The 23,211-nt window shown below is 44.8% G+C and overlaps 2 protein-coding genes across 3 annotated transcripts in view; one reads left to right on the forward strand and one right to left on the reverse strand.

Annotated features, from left to right (window-relative positions):
• The window catches only part of RFX1 (regulatory factor X1), an 88,944-nt gene extending 77,134 nt beyond the window's left edge, over positions 1 to 11,810 (reverse strand). Inside the window, exon 1 of the mRNA XM_044443566.1 lies at positions 11,743 to 11,810. The gene's annotated coding sequence lies outside the window, so the exon portion shown is untranslated. The remainder of the gene's footprint in view (positions 1 to 11,742) is intronic.
• Positions 11,811 to 15,193: 3,383 nt separating this feature from the next.
• On the forward strand, positions 15,194 to 22,497 carry RLN3 (relaxin 3). 2 transcript variants are annotated; one of them, XR_006416027.1, is made up of 3 exons: positions 16,357 to 16,423; positions 18,846 to 19,068; positions 22,140 to 22,208. XR_006416027.1 is itself a non-coding variant. In XM_044443570.1 (2 exons), exons 1-2 carry the CDS (start codon positions 15,205 to 15,207, stop codon positions 22,391 to 22,393), a joined length of 552 nt encoding a protein of 183 aa, XP_044299505.1. In that variant the 5' UTR covers positions 15,194 to 15,204; the 3' UTR covers positions 22,394 to 22,497. The 2 variants fall into 2 exon arrangements, 1 of the variants encoding a protein (XP_044299505.1); XM_044443570.1 differs by lacking the exons at positions 16,357 to 16,423; positions 18,846 to 19,068 and adding an exon at positions 15,194 to 15,502 and having other exon boundaries at positions 22,140 to 22,497.
• Positions 22,498 to 23,211: the final 714 nt, after the last annotated feature.

Here is a 23,211-nt window from a genome sequence, read left to right on the forward strand (position 1 = left end):
GATTCTTCAGTTATGTTTCATGAATATATTAGGAAAAGTGTTGATATTGTTTATGATTATGTGACTGTGGACCCTTAATGAATTTTTAGATCTTTTACTGAATAGGAGTATGCCTGCCCTCAAGAGACAAAAATGTGGTAGGATTTACATCTATACCAAGCTTGGTTTGAGAAATCTGCATTGTGGTGAGAGAGACTATACCTGCATTTCACCAGTCCATCATAGCTGCTTTTGATTAGACTCTTTGTGTTTCCACATCCTTTCTACATCATATAAATGCTTTTTAAGTGGATATGCTGATAGTTTCAGGCCATGCCCCTGTGATATAGTGGTTAAGAGCAAGGAACTTGGTTTCAGGCAATCTGGGTTCTAGCCCCTGCTCAGCCATGAAGCCAACTAGGTGTTTTTTGGCCAGTCACAGACTTGCAGCACAACCTACCTACCTGGTTGTTGTTGTGGGGATAAAATTGAGAGCAGAAGGGAGAGACTGATGTAAGCCACATGACTTCTTTAAAAGAAAAAGGCAGGCTATAATCAAATAAATAAAAATAATCTATATTTTTAATTCCGCTTCCTTTCTTCCTTGTTAAATTATGCTTTTATTACAATGATTTCTGAGCCTGGTAAGAATCACACCTACTGTATTAATGATCAACCTATTTCATTAATGAATGTAGATATTAACTATTAACTGCAGTTCTGTCTGATACATTGCAACAAATTATGGCAAGTTCAACAGATCAGGAGGAATTTATTAAATATAGACAGGAGCTAATAATCCTAGATTTGCTGTTGATCTGATAGCTGTAAATAGTGATAAAACAGACCAAGCTGCCATTGTTTATTTGAATGTTGAAAATGCTTTTGACAATGTTTGCTGGAAATTTATATCCACTACACTGAATAATTTTGACTTTCCTATAACATTTTTGAATTGATTTATACTTAACCCCAAGAGCTAGAGTTATCACAAACAATCTTTCCGCCTTTTCACTTGGGAGAGGTACTACACAGGGAGTAAATATTCTCCATTGACATTTGATTTATGTTTGGAACCCCTGGTGTGTGCTAATAGACAAAATAATGGCTAATGAGATCTCATGGGATATAGATATATGGGCATCTTTAAAGTTGACTCTGGGGGATAAGGTAAATACATTCAAGATTAATATTATACCTTGGATTGTTTATGTTATATGTGAGAACTGGATCTTTCTGGAACTTTATGTCATCAGAACTATTTTTGACCTGTACTAAATTTTGTTTGTTTCCACTTAGATTAGATTGTCTATGTTGGTCACTTTTGGAACCTTCCTATCTTTGATTCTTGAATTCTTGAATCCTATAGTGGATTCTCCCTCCATAGGCATTAGGTTATCAGTATATTAAAACGGATAGCGTTCCTCCAGTGGTTATGGCTGTTGAAGATGTGTGGCATATGATATCCTGTCAATTATATTTTGGGAGGTATGGCATTGGGGGTCTAACTGGCCAGCACAGGAGAAGGAGGGACTGATGTTTGATACCAGTCCCCTCTTCTGGTTATTCCCGCAACCAGAAGGATCCTGGCAGCAATGTCAGCCGCCCCCTGAGCCTGATGGTATTGCTGTTGAATGCCAGGTCAGTCCATAACAGGGGTCAGCAACCCGTGGCTCTGGAGCCACACGTGGCTCTTGGACCCCTCTGCTGCGGCTCCATCACTCAAAACGCGCCGGCACAGCCGCTGATCTGCTCGAAGCTCCACTCAGGAACACAGCACTAGCTAGTTAAGTAAATCAGCTAGTTAAGTAAATCGCTACATTCCTCTGCTAAGCAAGCTTCCTGCAGGCTCTCATGTTACACAAAACGCTGCTGAAAAGATTTTCTTTGTCCCAGTGTAACCTCCTTCATCTGAATGTTAAAAGCTGCGCTTGGGACCTGTCACAATTCACAGCACCTGACTGTTTATCTGCTAGTCAGTCACTAAACACACCTATATGTCCGGCACAGCCGCCAATCTGCAGCGCTGATTTACTGAGCTCCCCCCCCCACCCCCGTAGGCCAACCATGGATAAATCGAAGAAAAGTTTCTGAAGAAAACCAAACATTTAATGGTACGTGGGTAGATTCATTTGCTTTTACTGCTGACAAACTTATGGGGTTTGCTGTTTAATGCATGCAGCCCTTTACCACTGACTTTGACTCTTCAGGAAGCTGTTCTCCTGCTCAAAATATATGAAAGGAGTCCTACTAGTTTATAATGTAAGATTAAAAATAACAGTTTTTAGTGACTGAACAAGAGCTGCAGCTAAATCATAATGAAGATACACATAGCATTAAGGTAAAAAACGATATATGCAGTGTTATCTTCATTTTAGATGTCAAAAGGGTTTTGCAGCTCCCAGTGTTTTCTTTTGTGTGGGAAATGGGTCCAAATGGCTCTTTGAGTGTTAAAGGTTGCTGACCCCTGGTCCATAATAAGACATCCCTCATTCATGACTTGATCTTGGATGAGGGGGCTGACCTGACATGTATTACTGAGACCTGGGCGGGAGAAGGGGGAGATGTCTCCCTCACGTAATTATGCCTGCCCAGATATTTGGCACAACACCGATCACGCCCAGAGGGAAGGGGAGGGGGGGGTCGCATTAATTCACTGAGCCCATATTCCCCTCGCTTGGCTTCCTGTCCCTTCGAGGCCAGGTCTTGAGTGGTTGTACCTGATGTTGGGTGATCGAGACAGATTAGGGACTGTGCTGGTGTACCGTGCACCCTCCTGCCCAGCAGACTCCCTGCCTGAGCTGACAGAGATCCTCTTGGATCTGGTGTTGGGGCCCCCGAGGATGTTGGTCTTGGGGGGTTTCAACTTCCATGCCGAGGCACTTCTATCCAGGGCAGCTCAGGACTTCATGGCTTCCATGGCAGCCATGGGGCTGTCTCAACATATCACAGGCCCAACCCATGAAAGAGGTCACACACTTGACCTGGTTTTCTTGACGGGGCGGGAAAAGGGTGGCCTGGAAGTGAGAAATTTGACCTTAACTCCTTTGTCATGGTCAGACCACTTCCTCGTGAGGTTTGTGCTCAGGGCTGATTCCTCCCTCCGGAAGGGTGCAGGCCCTATTAAGATGGTCCATCCTCGGAGCATGATGGATCCAGATGGATTCCTGAGGGCTCTGGGGGATTTTCTGACTGATAAAGCTGGTGCTCCTGTTGATGTCCCGGTCAATTCTTGGAATAGGGAGATGACAAGGGCAATTGACACAATCGCTCCTAAGCATCCTCTCCCACCTAGCAGAACCCGCTCGGCACCATGGTATACGCCTGAGTTGCGGGTGATGAAGCAGGTTGGGAGATGATTAGAGCACAGGTGGAGGAAATCTTGGGATGAATCTGACCAAACACACTTACGCGCTCATTATCAAGCCTATGCTGTGGCGGTGAGGGTGGTGAAGAGGCAATACTTCTCCGCTTCCATTGCTTCCTCACAGTGCCGTCCGGCGGAGCTTTTCTGAATAGTGCGAGTCCTAACACATGCTGGCCAGGAAAATGACGTGGTCGCACCTTTGGCAGGCCGCTGTGATGACTTTGTCCTGTACTTTAAGGAAAAAAATCGCTCAGATTCGCCATGATCTGGACTCCATGGTTGATACTGTTCCAGTACGGGAAGTGTTCAGAGCTCTGTCTGGTCCATCTTTAATGAGTTTCTGTTATTGTGGCCTGATGATGCTTGGGATGGTACGTCTTACCACCTGTCTTCTTGACCCTTGCCCTTCCTGGCTACAGAAAGAGGCCAGTTACGGGATTAGTCCCTGGGTCCAGGAGGTTATTAATGGCTCACTGAGGGAGGGCTGGGTCCATGCCCCCTTGAAGGCGGCGGTGATCCGGCCTGTCCTGAAAAGGGCATCCCTGGACCCAGAGGTGGCCAATAATTTTAGACAGGTGGCCAATATTCTGTTTTTGGGCAAGGTGTTAGAGCGGGTGGTGGCAGGACAACTCCAAACACTCTTGGATGAAACTGATTATCTGGCCCCATTTCAATCTGGCTTCAGATCCGGTTATGGAACTGAATCTGCCTTGGTTGCCCTGTATGATGACCTGTGCAGGGAGAGGATCTCTCAGCGGCTTTCAATACCATCGACCATGGTATCCTTCTGGATAGGCTGGCTGACTTGGGAGTAGGAGGCACTGCGTGGCAGTGGTTCCACTCCTATCTGACTGGCCGATTCCAGATGATGGTGCTGGGGGACTATAACTCTGTGTCATGGCAGCTTTGCCATGGAGTTCTGCAGGGCTCTATTCTGTCCCCCATGCTATTTAACATCTATATGAAACCACTGGGAGAGGTCATCAGGAGGTTTGGGCTGCAGTGTCATCAGTATGCTGATGATACCCAGCTCTACCTCTCATTTACATCTGCTCCAGGTGAGGCGGTGGCTGTACTGAACCGGTGCCTGGCCGAGGTAATTGGCTGGATGAGGGCCAATAAACTGAGCCTCAGTCCAGATAAGACAGAAGTCCTGTTGGGTGGTGCGGGTCTCCAGGTAGGTGATTTTGACCCAGTTTTGGATGGGATTGCACTCCCTCTAAACGACAGGGTCCACAGCTTGGGGGTACTCCTTGACCCAGAACTGTCACTGGAGTTCCAGGTGGCAGTGGTGGCAAGGAGTGCTTTCTTACAACTTCAACTGATCCATCAGCTGCATCCTTACCTGGATGAGCACTCCCTAGCAACAGTGATACATGCTCTGGTAACTTCCCCCTTGGATTACTATAACGCGCTTTACGTGGGGCTGCCCATGAAAATGATCCGGATACTCCAGTTGGTACAGAACAGAGCTTCCAGGCTGCTGATGGGGACTGGCCGTTACTCTCACATCACGCCGGTCCTCTATCAGCTCCACTGGCTCCCAGGTGAAGTCTGGGCCCAATTCAAGGTGCTGGTTTTAACCTATAAAGCCCTGAACAGCTTGGGACCAGGATACCTGAAGGAGCGCCTCTTCCCTTACATGCCCTCACATCTGTTAAGATCTGGGGGAGAGGCTTTGCTCTGGGAGCACTCTTTAAAGGAGATAAAAAGAACAACTACCCGCAGCAGGGCCTTCTCTGTGGTGGCAACCAGGTTATGAAATGTGCTCCCTGGAGAGGTGCGCCTGGCACAGAGTCAGTATTCTTTTCAGCACCAGGTTAAAACCTTTTTATTTAATGGCTATTTTAAAAAATCAATTTTATCATTAACAGTTGCTTTTTTTGTTTTTTGTTTTTGTTTTTATATAATTTTACTGTTACTGTTTTATTGTTTTAATTCTATGTTGTAAGCCATCCCAAGATGCCAAGGCATGAGGGGACGGCATATAAAAGTTTTAAATAAATATTTTGATCCATTTTCTCATGTTAAATTGACTCTGTGGGGGCATTCAGACTTAACAATCGGCAAGAATGTGCTTTTGTGGCATATTTGGAGAAGACTCCTGAGAGTCCCTTGGACTGCAAAGAAATCAAACCAGTCAGTCTTAAAAGAAATCAACCCTGACTGCTCTTTAGAAGGCCAGATAATGAAGATGAAACTCAGATACTTTGGCCACCTAATGAGAAGGAAGGGCTCACTGGAGAAGAGCCTAATGCTGGGAACAATTGAAGGCAAAAGAAGAAGGGGACAGCAGAGGATGAGGTGGCTGGATGGAGTCACTGGGGCAGTGAGGGACTCTGAGGGATGGTGGAGGACAGGGGAGCCTGGAGGAATGTTGTCCATGGGGTTGTGATGGGTTGGGCACTACTTTGTAACTAAACCGCAAACAACCTTGGATCAATTAGTGAGTGGCAATGATGAGTAATTCTCATTCTCAGCCTTGTGTTTCCGATATGATTTTACCTTTGTTACAGCTGGCAATACTTTCAATTGCAACATTTGTCAGAATCATTGTCTCCTTTGCTAGTGGAAGCAGTTGGGTAAATTGACCCATGGTCCATGTTTATAATATTATATTGCATTTATATCCCACTCTTTCCCTCTTGTGAGGGAAAGAGTGGGGTAGCTTACATAGCTCCATTTTATCCTCACAACAGCCTTGTGAGTTAGATTAGGCTGAGAGTGAATGACTGGCCCAAAGTGAGCTTCATGGTCAAATTGGGACTAGAACCTGGATTTTCTACATCCCCATTCCAGCACTCAAACCACCATATTACACTGGGCTGTACTATCAAAGAGTAAATATAACGTACAGGATCTCAAGCAGGAGTGGAAAAATGAACTCGGTTGTCACGTTTTGCCAGTCAATGGAACCACCACTTTAGCATTTATATCTAATCCGTCTATGAATCTCAGGTTATGCCTTATTCAGCAAAAACTCCTGTTCTGTATTTATTGGATGCCATGATATCTCTTTAATAAGGATTTGCTTAAGTCAGCTAATTGCCGGTAGTATAACATAGTTATGTATTTAAATGATATGTTTTGGCAATGCCAGATAGTTGCCTTTTTGAGGGGGAGGAGGACATTGTATGGATATATTTCTACTGGAACACTAATTAATATTTAAGATCCTCTTAAATTATCTGATGCTCAGCCAACACAAATCGATTTTCTGCACTGTGTGAAGAGCTAAAAGACTGGTCTTGCAACACTGGAAAGTAAACATTCACCTATAATGTTGTGGATTGAGGACCTAACAACACCTTCAGGATCTGATCAAGCAGTATACAGATACCATTTGCAAATGTACATCTATTTGCATATTTGTTCAGCTTTACAATAGCTATATAGTATATACATATATCTTCATATGCATGTATTAAAATCTATATAGGTACATTTTCTTCTTTATGGCTTTATTGAAATTTTACTTTAAAATTAATCTAAAGAAGAAACTGTAAGGTGTATTGGCCTGAACCCATGATTTGGAAAATAACCTCAACATGTACTTGATCCTAGGGAAGTGGCTAAATTACTATTTTATTGTAAACCATCCCAAGATGTTTGTAGGGGACAGGATAGAAAAGCTTTTAATTAATAAATGTTTTGCCAAATATGTCAGAGTCTATTATTCACCTGTGTGCAGTAAACGAGGATGGATTTGATTTAAATCAAATCAATTTAAATCACTAGGTAGTAAAGCTAGATTTAAATCATGGTTTTCTACATAATTTGCACACAAGCTTGCCTTACCCTTTCATTAAAATATTCTCAAATTAAAGTCTATTAAAGTCTATTTACAACCCACTGCTATTATAGGTTTTCTCTTCCAGGGAAATAATAACATGATAAGCCTCAGGCTATACACAAAAGAGCTAAAGACTTGTGGAGTGTTCTGCTTAAAAGGTTTCACTTGCATTTTTACTGCTTGCCCCTCCCTCCTTACACTTAGCTTCTTGTGCAGATCTATTCCCCTCCCAACAATCTTTTTCTATTCATTGACTTTTTTGAAACTTAAGAGGTAAAGAGTTGATTCTGCATACATAGATTTGCAAAGGAACAATGGGATTAAGCTCTTTTTCTCAACCCTATAAGTTCATTGTATAACAGTTTTGCTGTGAAGAAGAGGCATGTGGTCTCTGTGGACACAAATGCACATACTTTGGCCTAATTACCACACTTTCAAACACATTGCCTTGTGAGATAACAACAGACATAGCTAAGACTACCATGCTGACTCCACCTGTTCCTGGAACCGTTTGATCTGGCCACAGTGACACATGCCTTAGTTATATCTGATGTGAACTGCTGTAACTTACTCTGTGTGGGACTGCCTTTGAAAATTGTTTGAAAACTTCAGCTGGACCAGAATGCTGCAGCCAGACTGTTGATCAGGGTTGGTTACAGAAAGCAGGTAATTCCCTTGCTGCAGTAACTTAACTGCTTACTCATGTGCTTCTGAGTACAATTCAAAGTGCTGGCTGTAACCTATAAAGTCCTTGGAACCTAGCTGGTTCTTCCATACAAACCTGGGATTTAAGATATAGGGCAGGCTTTCTGTCAGTCCCAGTATTGTCAGAGGCACATTTAATGGGGGTGTCAGAGGGCCTTCTTGGTGCCACTCTCAGGCTTTGGAGTTTCTCACCAGTGAAAGCTAAGTTGGTTCCTTCACTGCTCTTCTGTAAGCAGGGAAAGACATTATTCAGATGGCCTTTTCAAATGTGAGCCAGTTTGCTCTGCTGCACCACAGGTGTGCTTTTCTTTTTTTCTTTTAGTCTTCATGACAAAGCTGTGGCATTTGTATGACAAGATAATGAGATTTTAGGAGTTTTTACTAGTATCTCTTGATGACATCACCTTTAGAGCCAATTATGGAGTATGCCTGGAGAATCTGCAGTTCCTCATGTGTTCATAGCTTTGCAAAAGATTGGTCTCAAAGTAATCCTCAAAAAAGCAAGGTTGGAGTCACCAATCTGAAATACTTTGATTATAAGTCAAAGTGGAGTTACATTGCATCTGCTGCCTAGGATACTCCCACAGTGCTTTTAACACACTTAGTACTACCAGCAGAGCCCAACCAGATTCAATCTGTCATTGTCTACAACAAGGTATTCCAAGCCCTCAGGACTATCCAAGTCTTAGCCAGGGCATACTGGCAATTATGTTTTTCTATCTGAGCATGTGCAAGAGCATGCCCTAAATCTATTTTGTTTTTATGCTGGTCTAGCACTGTAAGTCACCCAGAGAACCTTCGGGTTATGGGGCAGCATAGAAATGGAATAAATAAATAAATATTTTTGTGGACACGAAAATTAGCTTGATGTGACTCGATCACAGGGCCCGCCCCCACTGCAGTTCTTAACATTTGGTTTTGTTTCCTGTCTCATACACCCCCTTCAGTGCTTCAGTATTTCCTGTTCATACTCAGGCTCTTTTTGAGGGGCTCTTTAGTGGGCTGTTTTTGAGGGGAGGCTTGGCTTTGCTTTTGGGGGGTTTTAATTAAATGTGGTTAGAAAGCAATGTACCACTAGTATATTTTCCTAGTTGGTGCAAAAGTGGGTTGATGTGGATGGAACTTGAGAATTACATGCAGATTGACAAAGTAGCAAAGCATAAAAGAATGGAAGAAAAGCGATGAATGTGGCAGGCCTGGAAATGGGGCATGTGATACACCCTGATTAAAACCATGCTTAATAGGGAAAGGAAGACAAAGGTTGACTGGCTAGAATGAAAAGCCCACAGAATATTTGACTGTTGTTAATCTTGGTTGCCTCCCTTTACATGCTTCCTTAGCATTTAAGAACTTGGACAGGAAAACAGATAAGGTGTGGGTTCTGCAAGTTTTGAGAGAAGCTTTCTCCAGCCTGATACCTTCTATTATCCATGTTGGCTAAGAGTGATGGGAGTTGTAGTCAAACAGATTTGGAGGGTGCCAGGTTGGGAAAGGGTATACCAGTGCTACGCACCTTTAGCTCTGGACACTACAGAGCAGATGGAACCCACATTTGCCTGTAGACCAGCTTCTTCCCTGAGAGCTTGCTCCAAAGAATGCAGTTGCCAATAGACAGCATCCCCAAAGAGTGAAGGCAGGAATGCACCATGGCTTTTAGAGAAGCGGAGGGACGTGCCTTACAGTCATGGATAAACATTGGTGATTCCAGATTGCTCTCATTTCGCTATCCGAGGTTGCATGTTCTTGAAACATCATAGCAGCCTGCTCAGTCATCGAGAGTGCTGATGAATCAAATGAGCAAAAGAGGTCCCAGCATTATCAAACATGGCCCATGCTGGCTAGGGGTTTTCTGGAGTTGAAACCCAAAGTCTCTAGAGATCTACCTTTTGCCCACCCCTGCAATAGAATGCCTAAATCACACACAGTGCCGGCTCCATCATACACTCTTAGACTACTTTTCTGAGAACACAGCCTTGTTCAGGCATTCACCTGTGCAAGGACTGGTTAATTAGATTTGAGTTAAGTGCAGGGTGGATTTGATTTAAATCACTAGGCAGTAGGACGAGATTTAAAGCATGATTTTCTACATAATTTGCACACATGCCTGCCTTACCCCTAGCTAGGGGAACTCCATTAAAGTATTCTCAGATTGGGTCCATTTACAATCCACTGCCATTATAGGTTTTCTCTTCCAGGGAGAGAATAATATTATAAACCTCATTATAAACATTATAAATGCTATACACAAAAGGTCCAAAGACTTGTGGAGTGTTCTGCTCAAAAGGTTTCACTTGCACTTTTACTGCTTGCCCCTCCCTCCTCACACTTAGCTTCTTGCACAGCTCTATTCCACTCCCAACAACCTTCTTCTATTCATTGAATTCTTTGAAACTTGGCACTTAGGAGGTAAGGAGTTGATTCTGTGTACACAGATTTGCAAAGCAAAAATGGGATCAAGGTCTTTTTCTCAATTTTGTACGCTTATTGTATAACATTTTTGCTGTGAAGAAGAGGCATGTAATCTCTCTGGACACAAATTCAGTTTTGGGAACAGTAAAACCATGCATTTGTGATAATATCTTCTAGATAGAAGACGTGTCCAATAATCTGAGAGAAACCTCTGGAAGAACATGACATTATGAATGGATTAATGGCATTTACCAAAAAAATTAAACATGATTATATAGCCTCATGCCACTGATCCTTGTTTCACAATGAATACCCTTTGGACTATAATGTATCCTAAATAGAAAACTATCTTTGGATAATTTTTTCCTTTAAAAAATCTGATTTAAATCAAGTAAATTTGATTTTTTTTAATCATTGATTTTTATCCACTGTGGTCAGGAATGCACATTCAAGCCTTGTCTACAACAGCTTTGAACATGTCTCCTTTACAGACCTACAGCATAAGGGTCTGTAGAGGAGACCAGTCCTTGCACCCTGGAATGGTAGGGGTGAGGCTTTTGTGTGTGTTTCCCACCTTCTTTTAGCCATGCTGTGATCAGGCAAATGCCTCAGCAGGGCTAGTTGGAATACATTTATATAACATCCTTCTTCATGGGCATATGCAATATTTGTCTGTGCCAGGCCTGCGTTGGCATAAACCTTGCAAGGATTCAGATTTGAGCAAACTCTCTTTGGTTAGAACCACAGTTATGTATAAGCTGTAAAGCAGCTGCCAACATACAGGGTGCAAGTAATCTACTAATATTGGAACCATGGTCCCTTTTAGTCCAGGATATAACTCGCTTACAAACACTGGAGTCACCTAGTCCAAATGTTCCTCTAATTCACCAAAGTATTCAGGTCCATTGAATTTTTCCCCTGCCAGTATTAGGTTTGATGCAAGAGGGCAAAAATGACAAGTGGCAGTATATAAATTGCCACTTGAAAGGCATAGGTCTACCATAGTAAAGCAAATGTAATGAATATTGGAGAAACAAGGACTTAATTCCCAAGCCACCTCTAGATCAACCATTCAAATACTTCTGCACAGGGATATTTTGCTCTTTGAGAAAAGGACAAGATGCTAGTCCTCCTGCATTACAATGTAGGAGCTGACTGAACTGGCTGCCGAATCTTACTTTGACCCTAGCGATGGGACAGCACTCCTGGCCACTTATGAAGGTCCTAGCAAGCTGCAAGGCACACACAGCTGTATCCTGCAGCTCTGCACCACTGCCACTGTTGCCAGTGCTCTATAGCATCTGCAGCCTGAGGAGGCCACCTAAAGGGACAGCCAGCTCTGAAGAACATACATGAAACATCTGGCAGGGGAATCCAAAGTCCACCTAGGCCAGTCTCCTCCTTTCAGCGGTAAATAACCAGATGTTTTCTGGTAGGCTTCGCACAGGCGCACGAAAGCAATAGGCCTCTCCCACTGCTTGCTCCTCACCCCAGGGTTAGTATTCAGAAGCACAGAGTTCTCAGACCATGGTGGTTTCTTCTGTTGTCACGACACAGATTTGCACCTGGCAAGTTCACCACGCTGACCATTCTCCAGCAGCTCACTTTTTTTCTTTGTTTTAAAGTGAAGTCTTCCTAACTCTGTTTGTGCCCTGCACTCCCAGTCAGAGCTTCAGGCAGCATCTCTTGCTTCTGTGTGGAGTCACAGTGATATAGGTGAGAAATTGCTCTTTTGTTTGAAATGTTACACTTATCATGCAGGAGAGGGCAAACTAGCCAGCTGGTACTTGGGCCAAAGTTTATCTCTGTGGTTCTAGGCCCCTTCCAGTGGCATTTGCCATACGCAGGAGAAGCGATGGATTTCTTATCGCGGGGCAAAGAAGCAAGGTGCCTTATCTCTCAGCAAGCAGAAAAGGCAGAATTCAGAAAGATAAGGAAAGTTCAGCGATGCTCCCTCAGCCTGCAGACGTCTTTTTTCAGGCAATGGAGTGGAGGCTGCTGTGCTGTGAGGCCAAAGGACAGCTGTCATTCATGGCGGAACTGGGATAGCGTGACGCACAGTAAAGCAGAGGCAGAGGCAAGGATGCTGGATTGAACTCAGCACGGCCACAATCCACCAGGATGGTCTTGGCATGTGCCACTGAAATGGATGAGAAATGCACAACAGCAGGGTAGGATACAATTCTGCAGATCCTGCCCAAGTCAATTAAGCACTGGAGAAGGTCCAAGTAGATTGTGCCCCACGTCCATTAGGGAAGAACAGAAGAAGGGTAGCATTCCACTTTCCATCTCAAACAGGACAGTGTTTCTGACTTTTGTTGAAGGGCACAAGCCTCTTTGCCTGTCACCTTTTAAAAAATCTCAACCAGTACCTATTGCAGCTTTTCCTTGCTTGCTGAAGTTGACTTTTAAGTTCATTGCCACGGTGCCCAGTGTGACACCAGCAGTACCAGACTCATTGGTACTGTTGCATGTTCAGACGTAGAGATCAGAAATTAGCTATGTGTAGACCTTGTTCCATTCTTTCTTTCTTACCATCATGAAATGCATCTTGATCCTTCTGTTGTGTCTTTCTTCTTAGGGGCTCAGAACTACACAGGATTCCCCTCTGGATACTTGACAGGCCCCAGATCTGCTTAGTTTAACAATGGAGTCACAACGGATGTCTCCTGTCCATTTTCTGAACCAAAATTTTGCCATTGTGAATATCACGCCTCTCAGTTCCGCAAATTCTGGAAAGTTCAACATTTCATACCAATCATATTATTATCTTTGAAACTTAATGAGAAAATTATTGTTGTTTTCATACTGCTTTACAGTATCAGAACCTATACATGTTTGTCTATTCACAAGTGATTCCCATTTAGTTCAGTAGAGCTTTGTCTCAAGTTTGTATAGGATTGTGGCCTTTGAGTGTCAGATACTGCTACCTACTCCCTGTGTCCCAGTGGCAAAATGTTCCAGGGGCAGCTCTGCTGGCTCCAGTTTTCTTGGATATAGGCACACTGGAAACTTCTCACACCTTTGTAATCTCTACATTATTGGCAAAGATAGAAGCAGATGCTTATAAGCAGATGGCACTGCTGCTTGTCCTATCCTAAGAACTTGTGTAGCCTCCAAAGCCTTCATCTGCCTCTGAGTTTCAGCCACCTTCAGCTAGAAGATCCCTTCTCTTTCCCTACCCTTGTCCTCTGTATCTGTGTGTGAAATTTTCACTGCAAATTCTCAAACCCCTGGAGACTTCACTTCTGCAGATAAATTGTCCACCCAGGAAAAGCATCCATAGTATCAGAGAACCATTTTTGTCAAGTTCTAAATCCTGGTAGGTGAGACTTCAGGCAAAACCATCTGGATAATTCAATTCAAAAGTCATGAAAAAAACCCTCTCAAAAACAATGAAGGATGGGGGAAAACACTCAAAAGTAAAGAAAAGAATCAAACAGGCAACACATAACTAATTAGGCAGAAAACAGAAAGATAAGAAAAGAGTGATGCTGGCAAGAGGATGAAGGGCTCTGCTCACCTGGTTGCACTACTTAATTGCAGACTAACTTAATTTTAGTTAGACTTACTGAAGCCTAACTTAATGGTAGGCTATGCTCTGAACCTCACTGGGTATGTATTTTAAGAAAGCTGGAAGGTGCTGAAGCCCCCCTTACTGGTCTGCTCTTGAATCATGTAAGGACCAAATCAGGGTGTTCTTTTGATCCCATTCTCTGGCCCCTTGAACAGAAAGCAAACCACCCGTTTGACCCAAAGCAGAGGGTGTTTTATCATGAAGATAACTTCAAGGAACAAGAGATAAAAGCAGGGCTGCCAATAACATGTGCCATGCTGTTTTCCTTTAGATCAGGGGTCTCAAACTCAACTTACCTGGGGGCCGCTGGAAGTGGAGTCTGGGTGAGGCTGGGCCGCATCAAGTATTCCACCCCCGTGGTGGTGGTGGGCCGCTCATCCCGCGTCCGGCCCGGGCGCAACCGGCACTTTGAAGGCCGCAGGGCCCCTCCCCCGTGCCCTGCCCATCCTGGCAATTGGCCCGCGGGCCGCAAGTTTGAGACCCCTGCTCTAGATCATAAGCATGTATAGTTCTTTACTCATTTCTAAGTCACCTTAGGAATGCTGAATGGATGTTGCATATAAAAATAAATCCATTGAATAGACATTTTGAGCTGTACATTCATCTGAGTTTTAATAGGAAGCTGTTTAGAATTAAATAAACTTGACTGTTACCAAAATCTCAGTATTGATGCTCTTTGATGGACTAAAATGAAGTTTAAAGTAAGCCTTAGTTTAATTAACATTAGCAACTGTGCTTTATTAACAGGAAAGAATGGTTATTTATGTTCATTTATATGTTAATTCCTTATTACACTATTACAAACTCAGAATAGCTCTTGGCTGTCCATATTGGCACCCCAATTCACCTGCTTGCCACAAAACTGAAAACAGGACAGGAATATCCCAATTAGCAATCTGTTGTGGTGGTAATATAGCTCACGGAGAATAGGCCAGCCATGCTTTTGCTATCTGGGATGATGGGACTAACAGTTGATTGCATCTGAAAGGCACCAGGCTGGAAAAGGCTGCATTAGAAGAAAGCACTAGTCATATGGACCCTGCCTGTACTTCTGCATCTGGACCTGCAAGTTCTGGTGTGTATTCAGGGAGGGTGGGGCTTCTGCTTGTGCTCATCTCCCTCTTTCTGTGTCTTCCTTCACTGTATGCCCCTGTCTTCATTATCTCTGCATACACCCACACATCAACAGGTTCCAGGAAAGGCCAGGTAAGTGCAGAGTGCAACTCTTCACTCACCACGGTGCTGATAACGAAGAGAAAGGTTATCTCTTCCCAGCTGGCATCATCTGTGGTGGCAGAGCCCCACCTCCCCCCGCTCCCCCAGCCCCCGTGCCCAGGAAAGGTCTCCACGTCCTCCCTGCTGCTAGCTGGGCAGATGGCTTGGGCAACTCTCCACAGGCATGCTGTGCATACATCTGGAAGGTATAAAGAGCACCGAGGCTCACCGGCAGGCTGGCAGGCGGGGGTCGCGCTGCTGCTCGTGTATCCCTTCGTGTCCTGCCTGAAGCTGGCCATGCACAAGCTACTCCTGGCTCTGGCACTTGGGGTGCTGCTGTCGGAGATGAGGTTGGCGAGCGAGGCCAGGACACCCCCATACGGCGTTAAGCTGTGTGGCAGGGAGTTCATCCGTGCAGTCATCTTCACGTGTGGAGGATCCCGCTGGAGACGGGCAGGTGAGCAAGGACGTGGGCATCCTGGGACCCTTGAGGGGAGCAAGAATGGGGCTCTCAAAGCAGGGGCACAGAAGAACTTGTGAGTCTTAAGGCCAGCCTGCACCAACCTAATGCCTCCCCCAGAAGTTGTAGCTTCCAGCGCCTAGTATTTCTAACCATTGGTCTTGCTGGCTAGGGCTGATGGGAGGTGAAGTCCAAAACATTTACCTGGCAATATTTTGGGGATGCTGCTTAATGCCCAGGTCACACACTTATTTTATTGGGTAGCAATGTATTCTTTATTGGAAAAACTGGCATGCCACCTCCACCACACAGACCCCTATAGGACTCTGGGGGATCTCTCCCTAATTTTGGCAAATATGCCCCTTCTGCCCCTGTGTTTATTTGGAAAGAAAGGGGTCAAATAATAGCTTCATTTTGCATCACATATGGCATAGCAGAAGGGGAAAAGCTGTTTTGTGCTGAGAGATTTGGACATCTGTATCATCCAGCCAGGTGGGAAGAATACATTTCTTCCATTCACACAAGACATAGCTGTGCAGTACAAAGTGGAGCCTGAATTTGAAGAGAGGCTGAACTGCAGACAAGTAGAAACAGACTGTCATTTTTAAGCTATGATAAATGGTCTTGGGGGCAATTGTATTATAAATGTTAAGTAAAAGCATTTCACGTTGCAGAGGCAGGGAGCACTTACAACATCTATCTTCACATGCTAAGGTCTTGTGTCTGCCACATGTGCTGGACTGAAACTCCCATCATCCCCAGCCAGGATGGGTCTTTCCCCATGCTACCTGCCGGTGCTGGAACCTTTAGCATGTGAAGTGTGTGTATGTTGCCCATAGGTTTGGGCCACCGCTTACTCGGCAGGACAGTAAAACAATGCAATGGATACCCAAAGGAATGAAAGAGTAACTGTGTCAGGTCAGTGCAATTATTTGCCCCATGGATCTTCAGATGCGGCAAGGGCATGTCTTGAGAGAAACTGCCTTCTCAGTGGCTGCTCCCAGGCTCTGGAACTGCCTGCTGAGGAAGGGGCAGGGTGTGGGGGGAGCACAGCAGGGCTCGCTCGCTCTTGCTTGGGAGCGTGAAAGGCAGGATCTCTCTCTGTTTTATCAGATCAAGCAGCCCTGCGCAAAGAGATGCAGGTAGAAAGCCAGCAGGGCCAGAGGGGCAATCCACTGCACTGCTCCATGCACTGCACATGTGACTGTCTTGCAAAACAGAAGTCATGGTGGGCGCTCACTGTAATGAGCTCCTGGTTCACAAGGAACAAGCCAATGCTGCTGACTGGGAGAAGTGAAGGGAGACAGAAAGGTTGGTGGACAATGCCTTCAGGGACATCAAAACAGTCCCAATTCCTGGGTGACAGCTTCTCTGTCATGGAGAATGTGAGCTTTGGGGAAGGAGGGTGTCATTCTGAGGACAAAGGAAGTGATCTCTTAGAAGGAACTCATTCCTGGAAGCGTGTGCAAAATCCTATTGTCCAGGGAGTGGGAGATTTGGTCATTAGGTACATAGATAGCTGGGCCTGTGACAAGTGTATAGCTCAGATGATAAACTGCTTGCCTGGTGTGTAGCTTGGGCATCCCATACTGTCCAGATAGCTTTGTAGATATTGCAGGAGTGGAGTCACTGGTTGGGATCCTTGCTGATACCACTGGCATGGGGAAATGTAGTTGTTAGGTCCTAGAAGCCAAATGTAGGTTGCTAGGTCTATAGGCTGAAAACCAGGAACTTGACCAAGCTGCCTCTGTCTGTAAGACTATCTGTTCCATGAGCAGCATCAGCTAGTCGGGTACAGCTGAGGAGTCTCAATAAGTGGACAAGAGAGAAGAGCGGTGCAGGGAGAAGAGATTCAAATGTGTAAGGTACTGGGGAACATTTGGGGATAACCCAGGCCTGTATAAGAGCAGCAGATGCTCTTGGCTGGTTCATTGAACCAAATGAAACCAGATCACTGGCTCTATCACTGTTTTGACAGCCCTTCAAAATGCTTAAGTGGCACTTTGGTGGGGTTCACAGTGGTTGAAAAGCATATGATTGATATTATAATTATTTTTGTACACACGATGTGTGCCAAACTTCATTTTATTTTGTTTTACATTAGCTGCATTTGTGCAACTGTGCAGAACCCTCAATGGGGCAATATCAAGCAGGTGCCTGCTGCCAAAGCGCTGCAGGTACCAAACCCGGCCACAGACCCCAGGAGGGCCCAAACAGGCTTCCCCCCTTTTTGCTTCATCTTGACAGCTAACAAAAAGCAATCTGTCAAGGAAAAGCAAAGGCTCAAGTAATCTTTGCTCATGAAAAAGGGATGGTGAGAGTTATTCCTGCTTGGCAGCAGGATCCTTGTGTGTATGTGTGTCTATGCCTTACCAGTCCTCAGGGTGATACACATTTTTCTCTTTTCCATGAGGCTTTAGATGTTTAGGAAAGTGAAAAGGGCATCCCACACCCCTTTTCAGAGAGAAAAAAACAAATTTTGACAGCCAGCATTTTGACACATGCAGTTTTGACATGTACTTTTGACATAAACCATCTCCCATTGTCCTGTCAAAACCCCCTTCGGAAGTGCATCTAATCCCCTTTCACCAGCAGAAAAGGGGGTAGCATGCACTTCACACTTCCTCATGCAGCTGGTGTCTCAGAGGAAAATGCAAAATGTGCAGCATCCTGAGGAATATCAGGGCAAAAAAAAGGGAACTCACCATCACCATTTTTGCGTGCAAATATCATTGTGTCCAGGGTTGGTATACGCTGCACTCCGACAGCTAGTACTTCCTTGTCATTGCCCCAGCAAAGGTTCAGATTTCTGCAATTGCACAAGAGCAACTAATTAAAAAATCTTACATGCACTATGTGAGCAAACTATTTTTTAAAAAACATACCAACTGACAGCCCCTCCAATGTGCTGCTCAGACACTTTGAAGGGTCTTCAAAACAGAGATAGTGAAAGTCAGCTGTCCAGCTGAACCTTGCAGTCTCATAAAAAGGGGAGATAAAGTGGGGGAGGCTGAAGCAAGTTGAAATGGACTCATAACTGCAGCAGAAAGGGCAGCAAGCCAGTGATAATTGTCCCCAAGTGCCATTTGGACATTCTTGGGAGGACTGGCAAACTTGGCAAGAGCCTTTTGCTGCTCTTGCCAAACCACTTGCTAGCTGAATCCTGGTACAATGGGGTCAGCTGCCCAGGTTTGTACAACATGACAACATATCAGGGATACATCCCCTAAAACAAGCCATTGGTTTCAGAACAGCTTGTGGCCTTCAAGAAAACCACCTTGTGGAAATTGGTCTAAGTTTCTATGATTTAAGAACCCATGTTGGTTATCATGTTTTTCAGACCCAGTCAATATGAGGCCCAACTGAGATCTGCATTGGGGCAAATGCCTTTCATTTCATTAATAGATGATTGGGAATTAAGAGTGAGCGGTGAAGTGGCCAACTTCACTGATGGCGTCAAATTGGTTAGGGTGTCACCTGCAAATCAAGCAGACAATGAGGAGCTCCACAAGGATCTTTCCAAACTGGTAGAAGGGGCTTCAAAATGGCCAATGAAGTTCAATGTAAGCAAATGTAAAATAATGCATGGGGGGGGGGGAATAACCCCTACTTTGAGTATAAGCTGGTGAAATCTGAGCTAGCCACCATTGCCCCACTTGAGGGTCTTGCACAGATGCACAAAAGGACTGTGGTGCAGATCTCAATGAAGATGTTCTCCCAGAATGCTGCCCGTGAAAAGGCAATTTCCATTTTAGGTATAATTAAGATAGGTATTGAAAATAAAATTGCCAATATCACACTGCCCTTAATTAATTCCATTGTGCAACCATCCTTAGAACACTTGGTACCATTCTGGTCATTAAACCTGAAAAGAGATACTGTCAAGTTGGGAAAAAAATGCAGGTAAGAGCAACAAAAACGATCAAGGGGTTAGAGCCACTCTCCTTTAAGGAAATGTTACAACATCTGGGATTCTTTGGCTTAGAAAAGGGATGGGGGGGGGGCATGAGAAGTCTACAAAAGGCATGGTGTGAAAAAGGTGAAGGACATTATTACACACCATCTAGATAAAAAGAAATACTTCTTCACGTGGTCCCTAGTTAAATTATGGAATTTACCTGGAATCTACAATTTAGAATCCATCTAACTTGGTGATGGCCACCAATTGAGATGGATTTAGAAGGGGACTGGAAAAGGCTGTCCATGGGCACTTGTCTGGATGGCTTGTGCTCCTTCCAGGATCAGTGTGCCGATGTACGTCCCTTGCAAGGGAACTTGCTTGGCAAAGTGCTGTTGTGATCCTGTCCCGTTTGCAGGATCTCATGGCAGCTGGGTGGCCCCTGTGTAAACAGAGGGCTGGAAGAGATGGATCCTTGGTCTGATCCTGCAGGACTCTCTGATATACCTTGCCTCTTCCACCAGGACAGGTTGGAGCTGGGATGGGGACTTGTTGGTTCACATCCCATGCACAAGTTTCTTCGGCCTGTAACCGAAGAGCATCTAGTCATCAGGCCTAAGGTCAAACCATCTTACATTCTAACATGCACCTAGGTAAAACCAGACGACTACTCCTACTGGAGAAAAGCAGCTTCAGGACGGTAGTGGTCAGCAATGAAGTGCTGGGGGGGGGGGCACCGACCCTCCTGCGCTTGCCAATTTTCCACTGCAGTGCCATCCCAGATCTTCTCCGACACCTCAGTTTTGTGGTATTCAGAGGCATGCTGACCAAGTGCTGAAAGCTGGCTGGTGTGGGATAGGGAGCTCTAGTGGCAAAGCTTCAGACAGGAGAAAAGTGAAGCACTTGTTCTGTGCAAGGAACAATTTCTTCCAAAAGAGGTTTTTTCTGAAGAGAAGCAGGTGACAGGCTGATATCCACACGTAAAAGGTAGTACGGCCTGAGTGAAGAACCTCTGAGCACGTAGCTGGAATTAATGGGCAGTACACTTTGGCCCCTGCCATTGGCCAGAGGACCCGAGATGGTGCGGGACCACTATGCTTGCCTCCCAGGAAGAGCATAGTGCCAAAGAGATATCAAGCTGCCCCCCCCCTCCGCCCCGGTGGGAGAAAAAGCAGCCACATGGAGCTCGAAGCAATGGTTTTGCTCTTCCGCTTTCTTTCACATCTTGCCATCGAAATTATACAGGCAGGTTTGTTTTATGATTGACCATTTAAGCTGTTCTGTAGCTTGTAGTGGGCATGATTTTTTAACTTCTTTTCTTCGCATTCATTTGCATGTCCTGCTTTTTCTCCAACAGAATTAGAGACTTTTAGGCTTATTGCAGAAGTCTAGAGGAGGAAAGTGGCACCAACAGCAGGAAGGGGTGGGGGGAAGAATGTGCGTCCAGTGCTTGCTTCTGACAATTACTTCTGAGTAGACATGTCTAAGACTGCACAGTGAAACTGTGAATCTTCAGGTCAAGCCAGAAGGCCTGCCTACTTTAGGTGAATTATCAACATACAGGCTGAATATGGGGGTGAATTATTATACTCCATATCTAGAAGGAATTTCTGCTCAACAGCACAGAATTTATTTTCAGACATTTTCTGTACTTGGACCTACACACAAACTTTTACTTAAATCAAGCCTAGCTTAGCAGTGGCCACTGAAGGAACAGTAAGACCGAGGAAGTGAATTTGCTCCCTTCAATTTCCCTCAAAATTCTTGACAGTGAATTTCTGTGTTGGGTATTTTCATAATATTCTGTCTGTGCACAAACATCCAGTTAATATTTGGCACTCACATTAGCATAACATTCAGTGGTTCTGGGATCAATCTTTCACAGTATCTGACAATCAACCTACAGTAGTACATAGTAATATTTTTGCTAAGAGGCCAATTGTATGACCCCAGGATTGTTTGGATTTCTTCTTATGAGGCCTGGGAACACTCCAGCCTGCTCCAACTGCCCCTGAGAAAGGAAAAGTGATGGAGCAGCAGCAGCAGCAGCAAAGGCACTCCAGTAGACAGGGATGGAAAGGAGGGGACCAGAGGGCTCAGCTGTTGAGTCTCTTCCAGGGTCCTTCCCTCTTGCTCCAGAGCATCCTTGCTAGATGGACTGAAAAGAGCTGAGAATGGGAGGTGAAGGTTGCTGACACCCTTCCCTCCTTGCACTCTGAGTCTGCTAGGACTGCACCCTGAAGGCACAATTCCGTACAAGTTTAGACAGAAAAAAGGCCTCTGTTTTTCAATGTCGCCAGCCTGCCCTTATCTGTATAAACATGCTTAGGACTGCATCCTTAACTCACTCAAGCAGCTCAGAAGACATCCTCTTGAATGGGGAAGTGGGGGAACAAACTCAAATAAGGAACCAATGTCAGATGCATTCACTTAGCAGCCAGTGCTGCTTTTAAACACAAATATGTCCAATGTTATTTGAAACACACACACCAGAAAACAAAATTCTGAAATTTGAATTCTGGATGAAAATGTACTACAGTGTTTGAAAAGAATTAGAATTTGTTCAATATTTTGTTCTAGCTCTAATTTAGACAATCCCTCAGCTTCATGTAATATATATTATTTGGGGAAGTCCTGGTGTTTGAAATGTTAACAGCTCAGCAATGCTGCAAGTTTGCTGAGTCAAGTGCATTGTCTCATATCCCAGCCACAGTTTCCAACACTTTCTCATTGCAGAAAATTTTGGCACCCTCCCTGGAGATTCTGCAGAAGCCTTTGTTGCAACTTCTTCATCCACGGAATGGGACTCAGTTCATGTTCCTGCAAAAGATCTGTCTGACTATTATGGGAACTGGAGAGGCCACCAGATATATGGACCCTCAGATGAAACCTCGGCTGTGGATCGGGGAGCCCGAGATGTTATGGCAGGACTGAGCAATGCCTGCTGTAAGTGGGGTTGTAGCAAAAGTGAAATCAGCTCCTTGTGCTAGATGGTAGCATGCATGCGTGTATGCACTCAGCAAAAGGGGCAATACTTGTAAATATTTGTGAGCTTGGAGCTTTGACCAGCAGATACTAAAATGTTTGCTCAGCCGACCATGACAATCCACTCCTTTAACCAAGCTAAGAGCAGATTCCCTAGATTCTGGTCTCAAGTACTGTGTGGGTCATACTAGCTGACTGCAACCTATGCTTGTACAGTGCCATGTGGCATTTGGACGTCTGGCTCCCGTCACAATCTGGATAAATGTTAATGATACTGGCAAGCCCCAGTTACAGGCAGGGTAAATAGGTACATCTCCCTGTGTCCCACTCTACCACTGTCCCCATGCAGGGCTTCAGTTCCACAGCTCCCATTGGTGAACCTCTGGGAAAACCAAATCCAGTTTATGAATTGAGCTTATTTCCCCTGAGTCACCACAGCCCTGAAATGACAGGTGTACTGCTGCCCCAGGGGCACATGCCCAGCTAGCACACTGAAGTGCACAAACGGAGGGATAAGGGGTCAAGTCCCTTGAAGGTTTGTGTGTATTTTCCATGTTTCCTCTCAAATGCAATCACTAATTTGAGCAGGATGGCACGTGTCAGTTGCTGCTACTTCTGAGTTATCAGTTCCTTCCTCAAGAGGAGCCCATTGCCTGTCCTCTCTGAGTCAAAGCTGAAATAAAAAGACGAAATGAAACAAAACTGAGAAAGTTGATCTGTGTTGTCCTGGAGTTGCAAGGCGATGTGAGGGCCTCTCAGTGGCAAAGGAATTTCTTGGTAACGTCAAGCAGGCCTACAACTAGAAATGTCACAGCGAGTCTGC

The sequence above is a fragment of the Varanus komodoensis genome, unplaced genomic scaffold, assembly GCF_004798865.1.
Source record: "Varanus komodoensis strain SLA01 unplaced genomic scaffold, ASM479886v1 scaffold42, whole genome shotgun sequence".
Taxonomy (NCBI): Eukaryota; Metazoa; Chordata; class Lepidosauria; order Squamata; family Varanidae; genus Varanus; species Varanus komodoensis.

Bases quoted from the DNA above. Each gene is read 5' to 3' on its own strand.
- RLN3 (XM_044443570.1), top strand. From the start codon at position 15,205: ATGGCTTGGGCAACTCTCCACAGGCATGCTGTGCATACATCTGGAAGG. The intron at 15,503-22,139 runs GTGAGCAAGGAC...TTCTCATTGCAG, and splicing joins ATCCCGCTGGAGACGGGCAG to AAAATTTTGGCACCCTCCCT.